Source organism: Salvelinus alpinus, chromosome 31, assembly GCF_045679555.1.
Source record: "Salvelinus alpinus chromosome 31, SLU_Salpinus.1, whole genome shotgun sequence".
NCBI lineage: Eukaryota > Metazoa > Chordata > Actinopteri > Salmoniformes > Salmonidae > Salvelinus > Salvelinus alpinus.
Window position 1 is genome coordinate 21403165 of NC_092116.1, and position 16292 is coordinate 21419456.

Genomic DNA, 16292 nt, shown 5'->3' on the forward strand with positions numbered 1-16292 from the left:
TGATGTGGTATTTATCAAACAGTGACAGTGATGATTATATTAAGACGATTCAGGAGTACTCAACCTCCAAGTCGCTGTGAAGAGAGAGAGAGAGATGGGCAGAGTGTCGAGGGATGTTCTCTGTGTTTGAGACACACAGAGTCACAGGCACCTTAGGGGCCACACACACACTGGGATTACAGTTGAATAATGTCACCTTGGCACTACATTCTGCCTAATGTGGCCAATGTACGTCCCTCTGCTTGTTCTGTTTCTCTCTCTCTCTCTCTCGCTATCCCTCCATCAACCCTTATTCTTCCTAGTTAATTATATTGCTAACTTTAATTAGTAAATCACTTCCATGAAGTCCCGTGGAACTGCATAAATCCCAGTGGATTAAGGCAGAGTGTGTGTGTGCGTGTGAGAAAGACGCTTGAATTGTAATGTGTTTTCATTCATAAACGTGTTTATCTTCTCTAGGACTTGAACAAGTGACGCCATGACGACGGAGATGCAGGAGATCGCCATCACAGAGGAAAAACCTTTACTTCCTGGTCAGCCCGATCCTACAAAGGTACACACACATACTGTACACACACATACTGTACACACACACAGGCACATACACACACATACATACACACTGCCACATGCAGGCTGCCACATCCAGCCTTCAGAAAGTATTTACACCACTTGATTTCTAACACATTTTGTTGTCTTACATGGTGGGATTAAAATGGATTGAATTGTAATTTCTTTTGTCAACGATCTATACAGAATACTCCTTAATATCAAAGTGGAAGAAAAAGTACAAGATTGTAAAATAAAAAATACTAATATATCTTGATTTAGATAAGTATTCATCCCCCTGAGTCAATACATGTTAGAATCCCCTTTGGCAGTGATTACAGCTGTGAGTCTTTCTGGGTACATTTCTAAACGCTTTGCACACCTGGATTGTACAATATTTGCACATTATTTCAAAATTCTTCAAGCTCTGTCAAGGTGGTTTTTGATCATTGCTACACAACCATTTTCAAGTCTTGCAATAGATTTTCAAGCTGATTTAAGTCAGTACTAGGCCACTCAGGAACATTCAATGCCGTCTTGGTAAGAAACTGCAGTGTATATTTGACCTTGTGTTTTAGGTTATTTTCCTGCTGAAAGGTGTTGGAAAGCAGACTGAACCAGGTTTTCCTCTAGGATTTTTCCTATGCTTATCTCTGTTCCATTTATTTTTATCATAAAAAAAACTGGTTCTTGCCGAAGATAAGCATACCCATAACATGATGTAGCCACCACCATGCTTGAAAATATGAAGAGTGGTACTCAGTGATGTGTTGTGTTGGATTTGCCCCAAACATAACACTTTGTATTCAGGACATAAAGTACATTTCTTTGCCACATTTTTTGCAGTTTTACTTAAGTGCCTTATTTCAAACAGGATGCATGTTTTGGAATCTTTTTATTTTGTACAGGCTTCCTACTTTTCACTGTGTCAGTTAGGTTAGTATTGTGTAGTAACTACAATGTCGTTGATCCATCCTCAGTTGTCTCCTATCACAGCCGTTAAACTGTTTTAAAGTCATGGCGAAATCTCCTTCATCTCCGGCAACTGAGTTAGGAAGGACGCCTGTGTCTTTGTAGTGACAGGGGTATTGATACACCATCCATAGTGTTATTAATAACTTCACCATGCTCAAAGGGATATGCAATGTCTGCTTATACATTTTTTTGCCATCTACCAATAGGTGTCCTTCTTTGCGTGGCATTGGAAAACCTCCCTGGTCTTTGTGGTTGAATCTGTGTTTGAAATTCACTGCTCGACTGAGGGACCATACAGATTATGTGTGGCGTACAGAGATCAAAAATCATGTTAAACACCTTTATTGCACACTGTTAGTCCATGCAACCTATTATGTGACTTGTTAAGCACATTTTTACTCCTGAACATATTTAGCCTTGCCATAACAAAGGGGTTGAATACTTATTGACTCAAGACATTTCAGCTAGCCATTAAAAATGTCTAAAAACATAATTCCACTTTGACATTATGGGGTATTGCGTGTGACAAAAAAAACGTAATTTAATCCATTTTAAATCGGCAACAAAATGTGTTCAAAGTCAAGGGGTGTGTCTTTGTGTGTGTGTGTGTGACTGCATGTGTTCTCGTGTGTGTACTTGTGTAGTTGCTGGGCTAGGCTGGCTCAGACATGAGAGCTTGGTTGATGTCATAGCCCTGAGGGTGTGTAAGAGGAGAAGCTCTTCTTCTGTTGTTGTGCAGAACAGAGCTGGAGAGGAGGGTTGAGATGTGTTGTCTCAGTGCTGCCATCTGCTGACAGTGGACTGTTAGTGGAATTACAGACTCAAATGCATGAACCAGGACCATATTCCAAGAGTGTCTCAGAGTAGGAGTGCTAATCTATGATATCAGGTCCGCCGTGTCCATAATCATAATACATTGATCTTATTCATTATGATGTAAAAGATAGAAACTTATCCTACTTTGTGAATACGGGCACAGGACTCGTGTTAGTGGGTTTATACTGTGAAAAGTATTTGCCAATGAACAGCTTTAAATATTCAAGAGGTTCCAAGATGTACTTCAAAATGATATTGTGTGTCAGATATATGTCTGGTTCTGCCTACTGTTGTACCCAAAACCAATAGAGACCTGAACGGTTTTCTCCATCTTTGTAGGATGTTGAGGCTGCAGCTCGGATACTGTTGGACCAGGGCCAGGTAACACTGTTTCTGAATAAATGACCGTGTGTCGTGTCTGTGTCAGTGAAGGTATGATTGTTCAACATATGTTTGTGTGTGTATGGTTTTATTTCTGTATGTGGAAGAATGTTCACTGTGTATATTTGAGTGTGTGTGTGTGTGCGTAGCTTAGTGTTATGGTAGTATATGTGTGTAACTCTCTCCCTCCCTCTCAGGAACACAGTATTGAGACTCCACATGGTCTCCTCCACGTGACTCTCCATGGAACCTCCAACACACGCCGTCCCGCCATCCTCACCTTCCACGACGTGGGCCTGGACAGTGAGTCTCTGTCTCTCTCTCTCCTTTTATTACTCTGTCTTTACCTTTAATCGCTGCTTTGTTTCCCTTTCCTCAGTCATCCCCTACAGCAATATGCCTTTTTTAGTTTTGAGTTTCTCTTCAGTTCTGCGACTGCCCTTTCTTCAACTTTTTCTTTTTTATGGTGAATGATTTATGCTTTTCAAGTTCTGACTTTCACTTTTTCTTTCTCTCTCGTTCCCACTCTCTTTCTCCACATCTCTCTCTTTCTCACATCTCTCTCTCTCTCTCTCTCTCTCTCTCTCTCTCTCTCTCTCTCTCTCTCTCTCTCTCTCTCTCTCTCTCTCTCTCTCTCTCTCTCTCTCTCTCTCTCTCTCTCTCCCAGGTAAAAGCTGCTTCTCTCCTCTGTTTAAGTTTGAGGAGATGCAGGAGATAGTGAAGAACTTTACCCTTGTCCACATCGATGCTCCTGGCCAAGAGGAGGGGGCCACCGCCTATCCTATGGGGTGTGTGTGTGTGTGTGTGTGTGTGTGTGTGTGTGTGTGTGTGTGTGTGTGTGTGTGTGTGTGTGTGTGTGTGTGTGTGTGTGTGTGTGTGTGTGTGTGTGTGTGTGTGTGTGTGTGTGTGTGTGTGTTTAATTGTTCATATAAACATGTTCTCGCTCATGTGTTTTAGATACCAATATCCGTCCATGGAGCAAATTGCAGAGATGATCCCTGCTGTCCTGACGTATTTCAAGTGAGTCAAACTTATTTCATCGTCATTATATAATACTTGCTTGTTTACTGTCTTGTCCACCACAAAAAAATGTATTACTTAGTATTCTCAAACGTATACTGGCATTCACAACAGACATGTGGTCACTAACAGAAACTCTGTCACTAAGTCGATACTCTGTACTGAAATACAGATGTATATTACAGTCCAGACATGTCTATCCATGTGGTCACTATCAGAAACTCTGTCACTAAGTCTGTACTCCCTGTTCTAGTTTCCGTACTGTCATCGGAATTGGAGTGGGATCTGGTTCTTACATTCTCTCCAGGTTCACAGTGAGTGTGTTCTTATCATGTTACTTCCCCCTGTATCAGTTCATACAGCTGCCCTGCCATAAATCACATTATAAACACGGTAGTTCGAGCACTGAATGCTGATTGGCTGAAAGACGTGGTATATCAGACCGTATACCACAGGTATTACCAAAAATGACTTTTTACTGCTCTAATTAAGTTGCTAACCAGTTTATAATAGCAATAACAATAATAGCAATATTGCTTAAGTATACTATGCTGTTAGTTCTGTTATGTTATATATCTTGGTACTAGTCTGTGCATTGAACTAACATGGGTTAGTGTAGTGGGGTAATGTTTATCATATAACCATATTATATATACCCCATATTAGACCCATAATAAGACTAAGCAATTAATGGACAAAGTCTATTAGAAAGTATATCTGACTCCATTTAACATTCTAGTAAACCCTCAAATGTGATCCGTAATAAGACTAAGCAATTAGCCCATGACATGAATTATCTGACTCCATAAGATGAATCGCAATAGGCCAGAGCCTAAAGTTGAACCAGGTGCAATCAGCTCTTATGGGTTTAGCTGGCTAAGATCAAGGAATGGTCATGAGAAGTGAATATCAAATCAAGTATTATTTTAATAACTTTGTAAAGTGAATGGATTCACATACAAGGCATAAAGCTTAAGTTACAAACCATTAACAAGCATTATGAAGCATTACCCTAGGCATTATCCTAGGCATTACCCTAAGCATTACTCTAGGCATGTAGATCATATGTCTGTGTGTAGTGAGAATTAGCATCAAACAATATTTAAAAAATGTAAAAACGAATGTGTTTGGTTGCTAAGTTATCTACATGTTCTCCACCGACAGGTCATAAGAGCAATTGCAATTTCTAAGCAGAGGGTCTGCAAAATAAATGTGTTAAAGTGTGTTTAGACCCAATCAGGAAGTAGAGACTTGACTGCATCTTTAAACATGGATGAAATGGTATATGACTAAATCACTGTTCTGTCTCGAGAGACAGAGCTGTCAACAAAATGTATTTCAAACCTGACAAAATCACATTCAAAGATCAGTTTAAAGCTGTGCTATCTTTAGCAGGCCGCCTTCTATCAGATGAGGATGACAGCAACATTCAGAATAAAACGTGTGAGATCTAAAGCTCACCCACTGCTTGTGTGAATCAAATATGATTTACACAACTTTGTAAACCCAGTCTGAGCAGAGAGAACATAGTTTAGGTTGAGCCTGCATTAGCAAAATAGCAAATAGCATTAGCAAAATCTTGCTATATAATTATCTCCTCAGTGTATCCCAGTGCTTGCTTCATTTTGTCAGTTCATACAATTCAGCAGTCTAAACATACTATATATGAACTATTGTCGTGGAAATTCAGTACTGTGAAAGACTTGGTCATTTCATCAAACAATCATCTTTATTTAATATCGATTAATTATTTCAATAATGAGGCTTGTCAACCCCCCCCCCCCCCACACACTTTAGGTGCCTTTTGGCAAACTCCAAGCGAGCTGTCATGTGCCTTTTACTGAGGAGTGGCTTCCGTCTGGCCACTCTACCATAAAGCCTGATTGGTGGAGTGCTGCAGAGATGGTTGTTCTCCCATCTCCACAGAGGAACTCTAGAGCTCTGTCAGAGTGACCATCGGGTTCTTGGTCAGCTCCGTAACCTAGGCCCTTCTCCCCCGATTGCTCAGTTTGGTCGGGCGGCCAGCTCTAGTCATTTTTATTATTAGATAAATTAAAAAAAAGTTTAATAACTAGTCAAGTCAGTTAAGAACAAATTCTTATTTACAACGACGGTCTTGGTGGTTCCAAACTTCTTCCATTTAAGAATGATGGATGCCACTGTGTTCTTGGGGACCTTCAATGCTGCACCTGATCTCAATTTTGGGTCTCATATCAAATGTTCTGAATACTTTTGTAAATAAGGTATTTCTGTGTATCTAAAAATCTGTTTTCGCTTTGTCATTATGGGGTATTATGATTAGATTGCAAAAAAAAAGAAGATTTAATCCATTTAAGAATAAGGCTGTAGTGTAAGAAACTGTGGAAAAAGTCAAAGGGTCTGAATATTTTCCGAAGCCACTGTTAATACTGACAAATGTTTTACTCTCGCTTTCATTCTCTCTCTCTCTCTCTCTCTCTCTCTCTCTCTCTCTCTCTCTCTCTCTCTCTCTCTCTCTCTCTCTCTCTCTCTCTCTCTCTCTCTCTCTCTCTCTCTCTCTCTCTCTCTCTCTCTCTCTCTCTCTCTCTCTGTCTCTGTCTCTGTCTCTGTCTCTCTGTCTGTCTCTGTCTGTCTGTCTCTGTCTCTCAGATTGCCCATCCAGACTCAGTTGAAGGTCTGGTTCTCATCAACATGGACCCTGAGACCAGAGGGTGGATGGACTGGGCGGCCCAGAAGGTTACTGCCCGTTTAATATGTTTAAAAATATATATTTTAAAGTCTTTTGTATTAAATATTATCATTACTCGGAAGCCCAGAAGGTTCTTTTGTATTTGTATTTATTATGGATCCCATTTGCAACTACAATTCCCGGGGTCCAGCAAAATAAAGGCAGTATATACCATTTTAAAAACATTACATTTCATTCACAGCACATTAAGTGTGTGCCTTCAGGCCACTACTCACCACATATCTACAACACAAAATACATGTATGTGTGTGTGCGTATAGTGCGTATGTTATCATGTGTGTGTGCATGTGTCTGTGCCTATGTTTGTGTTGCTTCACAGTCCCTGCTGTTCCATGAGGTGTTTTTTTATCTGTTTTTTAAATCTAATTTTACTGCTTGCGTCAGTTACTTGATGTGGAATAGAGTTTCATGTAGACATGGCTCTATGTAGTACTGCCCTCCTCCCATAGGTAGGAATTACTTTTGCTTCCCTCCAGGCCTGAGGGCACACACTTTCTAGTAGGCTTAAATTGAAGATATGGCAAATATGAGTGGCAAAATTGTCCGCTATTATCCTAAGTAACTTTATTGACCACCAAATCCCCTAGTTTCAGACTCCTAATTATCCTTACCCCTCTGAAGACTATCCACTTCCACGCCAGTCAGAAGATCTTACGTGTTTTATCTCTGAACACTAAACGTTGGTTTCTCCACGACTGTAGGATAAGGGGAACAGGGGGTGTGTTCATGAATGTTCATATGTTCATGAATACTAGCAGCATTTCCATCAATTTGACTATTAGATCCAATATCAGTCCAAAATCTTATTCAAGTTCATCAAGTAGCGTTTAGAGGAGGAAAACAGTATTCATGGTGGTTTTACTGTGCTGTATGATATTGACTAAGCTGTTATTACTTTTTCTTATATCTCTCTCTCTCTCTGTCTGTCTGTCTGTCTGTCTGTCTGTCTGTCTGTCTGTCTGTCTGTCTGTCTGTCTGTCTGTCTGTCTGTCTGTCTGTCTTTCTCTAGATCACTACCCTGACCTCCTCCCTCACAGAGCAGATCCTGAGTCATCTCTTCAGCCAGGTGTGTGTTTATGTGTGTATGCGTGTGTGTATGTGTGTGGTAAAAAATACTGTGTGTGTTATTATAGACTGTAACCTGATGTTTTTTTTTTACTATTGAACTATCTATCTTTATCCTATAAAACACACAATATTTGACATAGTAAGGACTTAAACTCAGCAAAAAAGACCCTGTCTTTCAGAGATAATTCGTAAAAATCCAAATAACTTCACAGATCTTCATTGTAAAGGGTTTAAACACTGTTTCCCATGCTTGTTCAATGAGCCATAAACAATTAATGAACATGCACCTGTGGAACGGTCGTTAAGATACTAACAGCTTACAGATGGTAGGCAATTAAGGTCACAGTTATGAAAACTTAGGACACTAAAGAGGCCTTTCTACTGACTCTGAAAAACACCAAAAGAAAGATGCCCAGGGTCCCTGCTCATCTGTGTGAACGTGCCTTAGGCATGCTGCAAGGAGGCATGAGGACTGCAGATGTGGCCAGGGCAATAAATTGCAATGTCATTGCAATGTCCGTACTGCGAGACGCCTAAGACAGCACTACAAGGAGACAGGACGGACAGCTGATCGTCCTCGCAGTGGCAGACCACGTGTAACAACACCTGCACAGGATCGGTACATCCGAACATCACACCTGCGGGACAGGTACAGCATGCCAACAACTGCCCGAATTACACCAGGAACGCACAATCCCTCCATCAGTGCTCAGACTGTCCGCAATAGGCGGAGAGAGGCTGGACTGAGGGCTTGTAGGCCTGTTGTAAGGCAGGTCCTCACCAGGCATAACAGGCAACAACGTCGCCTATGGGCAAAAACCCACCATCGCTGGACCAGACAGGACTGGCAAAAAGTACTATTCACTGCTCTTCAACAGGTATGATGGTCGGATTGGCATTTATCGTCAACGGACTGAGTTTGTTGTCATTTCAGGCAATCTCAACGCTGTGCGTTACAGGGAAGACATCCTCCTCCCTCATGTGGTACTCTTCCTGTAGGCTCATCCTGACATGACACTCCAGCATGACAATGCCACCAGCCATACTGCTTGTTCTGTGCATGATTTCCTGCAAGACAGGAATGTTCTGCCATGGCCAGTGAAGAGCCCTGATCTCAATCCCATTGAGCAGGTCTGGGACCTGTTGGATCGGAGGGTGAGGGCTAGGGCCATTCCCCCCTGAAATGTCCGGGAACTTGCAGGTGCCTTGGTGGAAGAGTGGAGTAACATCTCACAGCAAGAACTGGCAAATCTGGTGCAGTGCATGAGGAGGAAATGCACTGCAGTACTTAATGCAGCTGGTGGCCACACCAGATACTGACTGTTACTTTTGAATTTGACCCCCCCTTTGTTCAGGGACACATTATTCCATTTCTGTTAGTCACATGTCTGTGGAACTTGTTCAGTTTATGTCTCAGTTTTTGAATCTTATTATGTTCATCCAAATATTTAGACATGTTAAGTTTGCTGAAAATAAACGCAGTTGACAGTGAGAGGACGTTTTCTTTTTTTGATGAGTTTAGTAAGGACAATACTGTTGTGTAATTTCTGTCTTGGTTTATAGGAGGAGATGTCAGCGAATGCAGACCTGGTGAGGTCACACAGAGATCGCATCTCTAAAGCCTCCAACCTCATCAACATTGAGCTGTTCTGGAGAAGCTACAACAGGTACACACATACACAGTCCCATTCAGAATCCTATTTCCCCTAACCCATGCTCTTTCCCTAACCTTAACCCAAAAACCTAACCTTAACCCTAACCCTAAAACTAACCCTAGCTTCTAAACCTAATCCTAACACTAATTCTAACCTTAACCCTAAACCCCCTAGAAATAGCATTTGCCCGTGTGGGGACCAACAAAATGTCCCCAGTTGGTCAAATGTTTGTTTATTTACTGGACTTCTGGTCCCCACAAGAATACACACACACAAATACACACACACAAACCTACTAGTGTAACCTCCCCTTCCTCCTTTCCTCTCTTACAGCCGCAGGGATCTGATCATTGACCGTAACAGCAACTTCAAGTAAGTTTCTCACCCCTTAAATCAGCTGTGACAACAGTATGGAATATGTCTCTCACTCGATCTCTCTCTTTTTCTCTCTCTCCCTCTGTCTTGCTCGCTCTCTCTCTCTCACTCTCTCTCTCTCAGGTGTCCCGTGATGCTGGTGGTTGGGGATCAGGCACCTCATGAGGAGGCTGCTGTAAGTCTTCTACATACGTTAGACCTCAGTATGGACCTACAATTTAACCATCGAACACAGGTAATGTGAATGTAGTGGTGTGATTTAATAAACGTGTTATTCTGTTCTTGTCCACCAGGTGGAGTGCAACAGCAAACTGGACCCAACAACAACCTCATTCCTCAAGGTACTCAAGCTCTACTCATCCCTTTGATCTGGCATAATAGCCTTGTTTATACCTGCTGCTGACATGCATCATTTGTTCTGATCTTTTCCACATTCTGATTGTGCCCATGTTTTCAGAAGTATGGTATTAAAATGTGTCTGATATCCGGCCACTGTCTGTATTGCCACCAGATTTCCTGGTCCCTCCCGATATGCGTATTTTTTTGACAGCTATTCTTTCAAAATAATATTGATTTTAAGACACATATTGATGCCATAAGTCAACGGTGCCACCTGTCAATGATTTTGGGAGGCAGGATAATTATGATTTAAATAGTTTCACTGTCCATATCCGTCTACACAATGCATGCCTGACTCCCCCGGAGGTGGTCAGGAAGATGTGATCACAATCGGATCACAATGTGTCATTAATCTTATACACCTGTCTGAAAATGTGGGCACAATCAGAATGAGGACAAGATCAGGACAACAGATGCAAGTTAGAACCAGGTATAAACGGGGCTTTAGTTGCTGCCACGTAGCTCTGGCATCGGTATCAAACCTCTCTGTCAATGCAATACATCCTAACCTTTCTGTCATCCTCTTCTTCCTCAGATGGCTGATGCTGGTGGTCTTCCCCAACTCACCCAGGTAACACATTTCACACTTAACTGTGTTACGATTCAGATACACCACACAATATTTATCTATACATTACATATACATTAAGTACAATATAATGTATCTTCTGATGTCTGCTTACAGCCCAGCAAACTGACTGAGGCGTTCAAGTACTTCATCCAGGGGATGGGCTATAGTAAGTTCTCCTCCGTTTCTAATCTGTGGCAATGAGGAACTACTGTGACCTGTAGTGCTACTGTCTCTATATCAATCTAATAACCTTCCCCTCCTCTCTGTGTCCCCTCTCTCTTTTTCGCCATCTCCGCCCTCTCTCTTTTTTCCTCTAAATCTCACCCTCTCTCTCTTTTACCCTCTCTCTCTCTCTTTTACCCCCTCCCTCTCCCACAGTGGCATCGTCCATTATGACCCGTCTGTCTCGTTCACGCACCGCCTCACTGTCTTCCTCCTACTCCATGGACGGGGAGCGTCAGCGTTCTCGTACCCTGTCTCAGAGCTCTCAGGGCGGGCAGATGCCCCCCAGCCCCTCCCATACCATGGAGGTGTCCTGCTGAAGAGAGAGAGAGAGAGAGAGAGAGAGAGAGAGATGGCTGGAGAGCTAGAGGGATGGATGGAGAGCTAGAGAGATGGAAGGAAAGCAAGTGGGATGGATGGAGAGCTAGAGGGATGGAGAGCTGGATGGATGGATGGAGAGCTAGAGGGATGGAGAGCTAGATGTATGGGTGGTGGGTGAGAGTGGGATGATAGCATTTGTCACTAACCCACTCCCACATCTCTTAAACCTGTCATTCCCCCAGACCAGCTAACAGAAAGAGACAGAGACAGAGGGAGAGATATGCAAAAGTAGATGTAGTAAAAGTAGAGGGACAGAGGGAAAATGAAAGACCCTTACTAAAACACTGTCCTCCCACAATTCATCTCATTCTAAAACACTGTCCTTCCACAATTCATCTCAACCTCATCTATTCATCTCTTTAAAGAGAAAGAGAGAGATCTTCACCTAGACAGCGAAGGATAGGGGGAATGGATAAATGAAAATAGGAAATGGAAGAAAGGGAGAATTTAGGAACGAGGGAATATAGAAAAAAAGGTAGCAAGGAAAGGGCATTTTAGGGGCATCGGCCAGTCCTCTCTCCCTCCCTCATTCGGAAAGTCTGTCAGCCAATAGAGCCCTTTAACCTATGGAGTGGGAGGGGTCTGTAGTGACCTCACCGTAGTGTTAACCAATAATAATAATTATGATAATGAGAAATATGACTATGATATTAATGCTATTAATAATTATACTGACAATGATGTAATAGTAATGTTTTAACAATGTTTCTCTTTAATTTTAAAGTTTGAAATATTATGAAATAGAAGAAAAGACTAGCAGAAATACTTATAATGAAAATGTGTGTCTGTCAACTCCTTTAATCAATTTGTTATGATTTTTTTGTATTGTTGCTTTTTGTAACTTGCCTCAGTGAAGGGGTGAGGCTTCTCATTGGTCAAGTGAACCTTAACCATAGCAACAGCCAATGAAAGTCTACTTCCTCCTTACTGTTGCCGGGTAGATCATGTCTTCCATTAGCCCTGTTCAAGTGACACATTTTTGTTCCCATGAGGGGATTGGGGTGGGCGAGTAAGGGGGGTGTGCTTGTTTGACTGTGTGGAGCATCTGCATGCCTGATCTGATTTCAGCCAATGTGAATATAGACGGAATATTTCCTTTTCTTTTGTATGCAAATATGGGTTTGTTGGGGTTTGTGTGTGTGTGTGTGTGTGTGTGTGTGTGTGTGTGTGTGTGTGTGTGTGTGTGTGTGTGTGTGTGTGTGTGTGTGTGTGTGTGTGTGTGTGTGTGTGTGTGTGTGTGTGTGTGTGTGTGTGTGCGCGCGCGCATGTGTGTTTGTTATTACGCTTTTGGGCAAAGATTAGCAGATGACGATGATGAGGATGGATGAAGAAGAGTGACAATGTTATAGTGAGTTAACTCCTACACTAGTAAATCAGTAACAAGTGCTTCCAATGCTGCTGGCAGTCCCAGACTCAGCCAGCAGGGGTCACTGTGTTTGTCCAATAGGCTTTATGACGACATACATATATACATGTAGCTGCATGCTATGGAGTGAAGTTCCCCTCTAGCTACAGATCTAGGATACGCTTCCCCTCCACCAATCCCAACCTTAACCATTAGTGAAGAAAATGCTAAAGTGACTCAAGATCAGCATCTATGGGGCAACTTCCCCCTATTCCAGCCTGCATATACCTCACTACTAACATACTGTAGTCCTCATCAAAGAGATAAGATAGCAAATACCTTGTTGAACAAGCACACTGTACATGTTGTGTGATAGCTAGATGTAGGCATTGCATAGCCCTATAGTGATGCACCGATCATGACTGACAGCTGAGAGCACCAATACCAAGTCTATGACTTTGACTGACAGCTGAGCGAACCAATACCTTGTCTGTCTGTTTGACTGTCAGCTGAGAGAACCAATAGCATGTCTCTGAAGTCAGGAGGTATGTGGAGTGGACAGTACTGGACTAGAGTATAGAGGTATCCGTATAGAGTAGGGAGTGTGAAATAAGGCATTATTGTGTGACTGTGTGTTCCAGGGTGTTTGTGCGCGTTTGTGACTGTGTTTATGTGCGGTGCAAGTGTGTGTGCATTTGAAAGCTCTCATACCTTCTAAGCACAATTTAAGAGGCGAGATGAGGAAAGGATAGAACCCTTCCCCTGTCCCATTGGACCTTCTTATAAATCAACAATGAACCAACCCCTACACTGCCAACTCCCTAACCCTAAACACTACACCCTAAACCTAGAGGGTGACTGTCCACACTCATCAAGTCATACTATAGGAACCCTTCTCTGTATGAATCTCAGAACAGTTAGAGGTGTTGTAGACTTGTCATATACTCAAAGTCTAAGCTAATAGCAGTTTTATAGGATTGTTTTATAGGATTGTAATACACTTTCAGTGAAAACTGAATGTTAAATTGTCATTGTGATCTACATATAGTAAAAGGTTATAGACTAAAAGTACATCCATGTGAAGCTTAACACTGCCCTGATCCTAACCAATGGACTGAACACACTGTTATATGACCCAAATACAGAATACACTTGGAGAGCTGTGTGTATGTTTTCGAGTGTGTGAATGTGTGTGTGTGTGCGTGCAATGTGTGTGTTTGGTTTCCGTAGTTCCGTGCAATCATTAATATGGCTTATATAACGTTTAAAAAGTATTACTTTGAATTTTACAATCCTGTTTGCTCGTTTCTTTCCGATTCTCTTCAGAGTTCCTCCCCCTTCCTCTCTTTTTATAGTAGTCTTGTTGGATGGTTGTTGATGAAGATACTGAGGATAGGTCGGTTGAGAAGAGTATTGTGATGATGGGGGTGATGATGATGTTCCTAGATAATAATTGTAATGTTATGTTGATGATATTTAGGCTCCTCCTAGTCTTGCATTGAGAATCAACCAATCTGGAATGGGAGCCTCGAGTAACACAGGGGAAATGGGTGGAGCCTAATAGTTTACCAATAAAGGGAGAAGGGGGGGCTTACTGTTTGAGTTGAGTGTGCTGGACTGTGTGAATGTACGCTTGTCCATTTCTTCTTTTGTTTTTACTCTCGTTTTTCCTTCAATCATACTCTTTTATTTTCCTCTTTCATTGTTGACCTTTTAGTGTTAGTTTACTGCCTCAGTGTGTTCACAAGTTAGACAACAGTGAGTTAGTTCTTGTGTAACTTTTTTTAGCAACAGCACTAAACAAATGGGAGAATAATATAAATAATTAACAAAACATTTAAAAATAACAGAATACAATCAAATGTACTTGTGTCTAATTTGTCTGTGTAATAAAATGAACAACCTAAAACATTAATGAGTAGTAATAAAAGACAAGAAGAAATCTTGACTATGTTCTTTTCTTTATTAGTCCAATTTGTGGTATTCAAAATGACATTGGAGTGAGTTTACATCAGAGAGGACATTGGGAATTGCTTAAACAAATGTGTATGAATGTCTACTGTGTTTAGGCTATGTTTTTGTTTCAGAACGACTTCAACCAATCAGGCGTCTTCTGCTGTACTTATCCATATACTTGTTATGTTGCCGTGGTTCACCTGGGGCCTGTTGCACAAAAGTAGAATTAAGACATCCGGGATAAATGACTCAGCTGAGCTCAATGAAGCCAAAACATGTGCGTCCAGGCTTAATTGGTTGCACAAAGACCAAGCCAGGATGAGCAGACACGGATTCATTAAGCCAGGTGAAACCAATCCTGGATAGGTGCGCGCTCACGGCTCACTCAAATAGACCCCGCCACAGATTAACTGATTTACCATGGCAATGGCATACGAGGGCATACGAGGATGGCATACGAGGAGGATGGCATGGCATACGAGGAGGTAAAAGATATAATTAAGAAGAAAGGCAACACCGCATCAGTGATAAAGCAAAGAGAAAAAGCGTGGCAAAGTATTGCAGACCGCCTGAATGCGTAAGTAGTGCACAATTACACACTCACCGCTCCGCTGAAACATCACAATTACAATTCAAATATTTAATTCACATCTCCAAAAATGCAGTTGTACTGTAATTATGAAACGGTTAAATTTTTAATTGAAATGCACTGCAGATATGAGTGAAATTGTGTAAAGTAACTCCATCACACTGTATAAAGCTATGATCAATTTTTTGATATTTTTACTGAAAACAAGACAAAAATACCAAGTAATTTTTTGCAGTGTGACTCCATTAAATGTGTGTGTGTGTGTGTGTGTGTGTGTGTGTGTGTGTGTGTAGATTAAACATGAACGGGCCAAAACGGACATGGCAGCAGGTCAAAATCAAATACAAGAACATTCTGCAGAATGGTATGGTCCCTGACTAATATTTAACAAAGCACAAGCATATATTGTACCCAGAAGGTGCCTGCTCACACATTGTCTGTACTGTTTTAGCAGTGAAAAAGAATACCCACAGACAAGGCACGGGTGGTGGGTCACCAAAGGCTGACCTTACCCCAGCAGAGGACATGGCCTTGGAGCTAAATAAAGGCAGGCCCGTCTTAGAGGGGATCCCTGGGGGGAAAGAGACGAGCATAGGTTCCTCCCAAGATGCCACCCGCTTCATTCAAGGTATGTCCTTCCATCTCTACATGGGATACAACCACATTCATATTGAATCAATTTGGACTGTCTGACTTTGGTTTACCTATTGCCTTGCAGTGTCTGGCAGCACTGTGTTCCTGTTAGAGCCACCAGCACAAGCACCAGACGATGCTGATCCAGTGAGTACTCCATCAAAGGCATACTGTAGGCCTGGCATGTCTTGTCTACTAGCTTCAATATGAATCCGATTAAATGTGATAGGGTGAAGGCCCCAGTGCAGCAGCAACAGCACATGATGGAGACGATGATGAGGAGGAGACCATCTCTCTGGATTCCAGAAGGCATGAGGTATCATGTTAAGACTGTGAAAGTACTATTTACTCTACAATGGTGAGGAGTCCTCATCAAAATCAAAAAATCTAATTTCTTTTACAGGACCCAGATGCTATACAGTGGGAAAAACAGCCTGGCAACATAGTGCGTATTAATAAAAGGACACCACATCCTGCCAAATTCCAGCTGCGCTAATTGTATTGTGTTCACAGAGCTCACAAGCTATCAGAAAGTTGTATGGCAACCACCTCCGGCGCCAAATAGAACTGGCAGACATAGACATTCAGTACAAGAAGAAAAAGATGGAAAATCTTGCACTGGAGTCCGA

At 41.8% G+C, this 16292-nt stretch overlaps 1 protein-coding gene across 2 annotated transcripts in view; it reads left to right on the plus strand.

The window, feature by feature from the left end:
* The window catches only part of LOC139561682 (protein NDRG2-like), a 43937-nt gene extending 29510 nt beyond the window's left edge, over positions 1-14427 (plus strand). For both annotated transcript variants that reach the window (XM_071378928.1, XM_071378929.1), the window contains exons 2-16: positions 460-553; positions 2680-2721; positions 2919-3024; positions 3389-3509; positions 3679-3741; positions 3995-4055; positions 6370-6456; positions 7479-7535; positions 9101-9204; positions 9526-9564; positions 9691-9742; positions 9861-9908; positions 10502-10537; positions 10652-10703; positions 10916-14427. In XM_071378928.1, coding sequence (XP_071235029.1) covers positions 479-553; positions 2680-2721; positions 2919-3024; positions 3389-3509; positions 3679-3741; positions 3995-4055; positions 6370-6456; positions 7479-7535; positions 9101-9204; positions 9526-9564; positions 9691-9742; positions 9861-9908; positions 10502-10537; positions 10652-10703; positions 10916-11079 — 1107 coding nt within the window. In that variant the 5' untranslated portion in view covers positions 460-478 and the 3' untranslated portion in view covers positions 11080-14427. The remainder of the gene's footprint in view (positions 1-459; positions 554-2679; positions 2722-2918; positions 3025-3388; positions 3510-3678; positions 3742-3994; positions 4056-6369; positions 6457-7478; positions 7536-9100; positions 9205-9525; positions 9565-9690; positions 9743-9860; positions 9909-10501; positions 10538-10651; positions 10704-10915) is intronic.
* The last annotated feature ends 1865 nt before the right edge of the window (positions 14428-16292 follow it).